Here is a 4,566-nt window from a genome sequence, read left to right as displayed (position 1 = left end):
AATGCAGTAAGGCTTAGGGTAGTTTTTGCTACATTGAGTTATTGTGTAGAGGTTTGCTTGTAGACTAGTTGCACCAATCATCCTCAAGGAGTTCACTTCTTGAATATTGCATTTATCAACAAAGAAAGTTATAGTACAATCCAAAGAAGATGTTAGTTTAGAAAAAAAATAATATGAGATTAAATGTGAAAATAGGAACATATAAGACATTTATGAGGTAAAAAGAGTTAGAAAAGATTACAGATCTTGAGTATTGTGCAGTCACTTGACTTCCATTAGACAAAGTTATAGACATTGTTTGATCTTCTTATATGTATGAAAATCAATCAGGGAGCAGCATACATGGTATGTTGCTCTTATGTCAAGTATCCAATTAGTTGATTTTCCTACAATAGATGAACAATTTCCTATTATAGGAGATTCTTGTGACCCATCTGAGTTATGAGTAGAACTAATCTGATTCACATTGTGGTTCTTCTTGTTGATGGATTGTTGAATTAATGTCTTTAAGGTAGTTTGTTGTGTTGTAATGAATGGTATATCTGATTCTTAAATGTAACACCTCAGTTATGACATGCGACCTCCCAGACCCATAAATACATTGAACGTGTCACCCATCAGCTTAAATACTCCCTGCAGTATTTTATTCCCCTCCCAGGGGAGCCTTCCGCGACTCGTACCTGTGACCTCAGAGATAAATAATCACTATACCACTGAGTCGCTACCATTAAGCTAGTCTAGCGGTCTGCATGCATTTTCTCCCCTTAATGAATATGGTTGTGGTGATTTCTTTTCCAATTGACAATCATTTCGAAAGTGTACCATTGTGTTCTCTTCCCGCTGACGATCCTGTTCCCGTGGTGCCTTTTCTCCCATTGGCGAATATGACAATAGTGATTTCTTTTCTCGTCGACGATTATTCCATGGTGATTATCCAGTGGTTTCTCTTTCCGTCAATGATCATTCTAGTGATGTATTTTCTGCTAGTGACAAATTATGTCACTAGTGAATTCTTTGCTCATCAGTGAGGATCACTTAGTGGTGATTATACCTGTAGATTTCACAATTATAACATATTTCTAATGATTTTATGTATCCATATAATTATTTGTGTATTTTCATATTTAAAGGAATTATTTGCAACAAGCGTATTAAGCTTTAACTTGAGGGACATGTTAGATAGTATTTGGATTCTTGGTGCATTATCTTATCTAAAATTAGTTTAATTTTATTTAAATTTATCTATAATTTATGTCGATATTATTAGTTCATAGTATGAATTATTATTATCTTATTGTTTGTAATAATTTTTTCCTATATAATAAATTAATTGGAATGAACCAATATATACCATCTTAAACTTCTAAAAATGCTACCTAACAATTTTCTGAAGACTTCTTATTATTGCGTCCAATAATTCTTATGTAAATTTACGTGGAAAACAAATTATTGATATGTTTTTTTATTTTCAGAAATGATATATTTAAGAATAAAATGTTAATTTATCCTTCAAATGCTACTAATTTAGTTTTCTAAATTCCAAAGTATGTATCATCTAATAAGTCTATAATGTACCCCAAAAAGAATCTAATAAGTCTATAAAAACCCAAAAAATGCAACAACTTTTAAGCTTACTTTATGGAACTTTAAATCTTTCAATTAATGAATTAATATTTACATTAGCTGTAAATATACTAAAATTTAGAGGACTTATTCAATTACAATTTTTTTAAGTAGCAAATGATGATATAATACTCTTATTTTTGTATAACCTATCTGACTTGTTAACACTTATACTTATATTTTCGACATTATCATGAAACTAAACATTGACTAAAGGCGTCACACCCATTTTTCATATATTTAAAAATAGTAAATAGCACGAAAATATTTTATAAATTCTGTTGGTCCCCTCTCTTATGATTTCCTGGATATGTCACGTCTTACATGACATATAGTGTTAAATAATTCAACAACAACGTGTTCTAAATGGATTATCCCTTTTTGGTTAGTCACTATCTAAATTTTTTTTGGAATATTTAGGACAAAATTATTTTTGAGAATTTGGAATTCAATCTATATAAGATGATAGAACTTATTTTTCTATATTTTTGAAGTCTTTTTACCATCTGTTTTTATGAGTTCTCTTATTCTTTCGCATCCATCAAATTCTCTTTTTGTTTGTTATTGCTTGAGATTGAGTGGAGAGGAGTATCATGTTCTCCTAATTTTGTATCTCATTATTAATAAAAAAAATTATTTGTAATAAAGAAATGACATCATTTATATTATATTAATGATTAACATTTTGTATGGGGTTATCTGTTTGTTTTGTCTCTTGTTTATTTTTGTTTATTAGAATGAATGGTAGACATAACCAGAACTGAAATTTGGGTAGTTAATTAGAGTGTTATGGTTAGAATAGAGGTAGGAGAAGGAATAGTTAGGGGAATGAAGTAATAATTATAAGAAAAAGAAAGGGAAAGTAAAAAATGGAGATGCAAGAAAGTGTGTGATTTAGAAGGAACAGAAATGTAGCAGAAGAAGAGAGATTAGTGAATAGTGATAGTGATGGCCACTTTCATGCTTTTGATTTTGTAGGGCCGACAACAAGGACTCATTCAGCCGTCCATTATCCAGCAACTCCATTCTGTAAAAACTGTCATCTCTGTCTCCTCTCTTCTTCTTTCTCTTCATTAAATTTAACTACTTTATCACATATTCTCAGTATAAAAATTTATTCACAACTAATATATTATTTGTATTATTTTTTGAATAGTCAATAATATAATATCGGCGTATTAAAGGTCATTGAATGGAGCAATGTAATGTAATATTTTGTGATGGGATCTTCCGTGCATGCGACATTTGTGATAGACAGTGAATGTTCTTAATCCTAATCCTGAGAGGGGACAGAATTATATAAACAAGTCCTTTTTCCTAACAAAATCATTACTCCAACAAGAATTGCCTGTTTCAAGCTTAACCGAATTAACTCATTGACCATTACTTTTACAGTCAAAAGTAATGATGCATAGAAATCTCCATTCTACAAAAACATCTAAAATTCTCTCTCTCTCTCTCTCACGCATTGCATAAGGTGACGACTGGTACTGATGAGAGTGTGACAAACTTTATCATATAATATATATTATAATATTATTGTAGAAAAAGAACCTAGCACACTCCATGATTTAAGAATACTATACAACAACAGCATGATCTACTCATCCACTCACATTCTCCCTAATATCTCATTCTATGTTTTTATTAGTTTCGGATATGATTTGAGACATAGTTGAAAATACCATATTATTGTCTCATTCTCTTACATCCTTAAACCTCTATAAATACAACATCTTACTCTCTCCCATTCCTCACTCAAAACCTACCTCATTTTCTCTAATACTTCACACCATTACCACACTCAAACACATTTGTGTGATTTTTCCAATTCCAAAGACTCCCAAAATGCATCACCAAACAGCATCATGGGGAAGCTACATGGCACAAGCAAGAAGCACAATGGTGGAAGAGCCATTGGAGAGGATAGAGAGGCTAGCATCAGAAAGTGCAGTGGTGATATTCAGTATAAGCACGTGCTGCATGTGCCATGCAATGAAGAGGCTTTTCTGTGGAATGGGTGTGAACCCAATGGTGCATGAACTTGATGAAGACACTAGAGGGAATGAACTTGAAAGGGCGTTGATGAGACTTCTTGGTGCTTCTTCTGTGGTCCCTGTGGTGTTCATTGGTGGGAAGCTTATTGGTACAATGGATAGGGTCATGGCATGTCATATTAATGGCACCCTTGTCCCTCTCCTCAAAGATGCTGGTGCTCTTTGGCTTTAAAAAAAGACACAAAAATGATGCTTCAAATGTTATTGTTACTCTTTCACTTACTACTACTACTTTAGTACCTATTTATTAATTATAAGTTATTACTTATTACTACTAGTGCTGCAAATAGGAAAGGCAAAGGCAATGGCAATGGCTGAGGAAGAGGAGAGTGGTCTTTTGTGAGTCTCTTCTTACCCATTCCATTTTGGAGTTTGGAAACACTACCTTGCTACTTATTATTATTATTATTATTATTATTATTATTATTATTATTATTATTATTATTATTATTATTATTATTATTATTATTATTATTATTATTATTATTATTATTATTATTATTATTATTATTATTATTATTATTATTATTATTATTATTATTATTATTATTATTATTATTATTATTATTATTATTATTATTATTATTATTATTATTATTATTATTATTATTATTATTATTATTATTATTATTATTATTATTATTATTATTATTATTATTATTATTATTATTATTATTATTATTATTATTATTATTATTATTATTATTATTATTATTATTATTATTATTATTATTATTATTATTATTATTATTATTATTATTATTATTATTATTATTATTATTATTATTATTATTATTATTATTATTATTATTATTATTATTATTATTATTATTATTATTATTATTATTATTATTATTATTATTATTATTATTATTATTATTATTAT

At 28.9% G+C, this 4,566-nt stretch overlaps 1 protein-coding gene across 1 annotated transcript; it reads left to right on the top strand.

Annotated features, from left to right (window-relative positions):
- LOC109358088 (glutaredoxin-C1-like) lies at positions 3,325–3,907 on the top strand. Its single transcript, XM_019602163.1, has one exon. It carries the CDS (start codon positions 3,472–3,474, stop codon positions 3,850–3,852), a length of 381 nt encoding a protein of 126 aa, XP_019457708.1. The 5' UTR covers positions 3,325–3,471; the 3' UTR covers positions 3,853–3,907.

The sequence above is a fragment of the Lupinus angustifolius genome, chromosome LG10 (genome assembly GCF_001865875.1).
Source record: "Lupinus angustifolius cultivar Tanjil chromosome LG10, LupAngTanjil_v1.0, whole genome shotgun sequence".
NCBI classification, from domain to species: domain Eukaryota; kingdom Viridiplantae; phylum Streptophyta; class Magnoliopsida; order Fabales; family Fabaceae; genus Lupinus; species Lupinus angustifolius.
The sequence above is the reverse complement of the archived record's forward strand: the minus strand, read 5'-3'. Positions and strand labels throughout refer to the sequence as shown.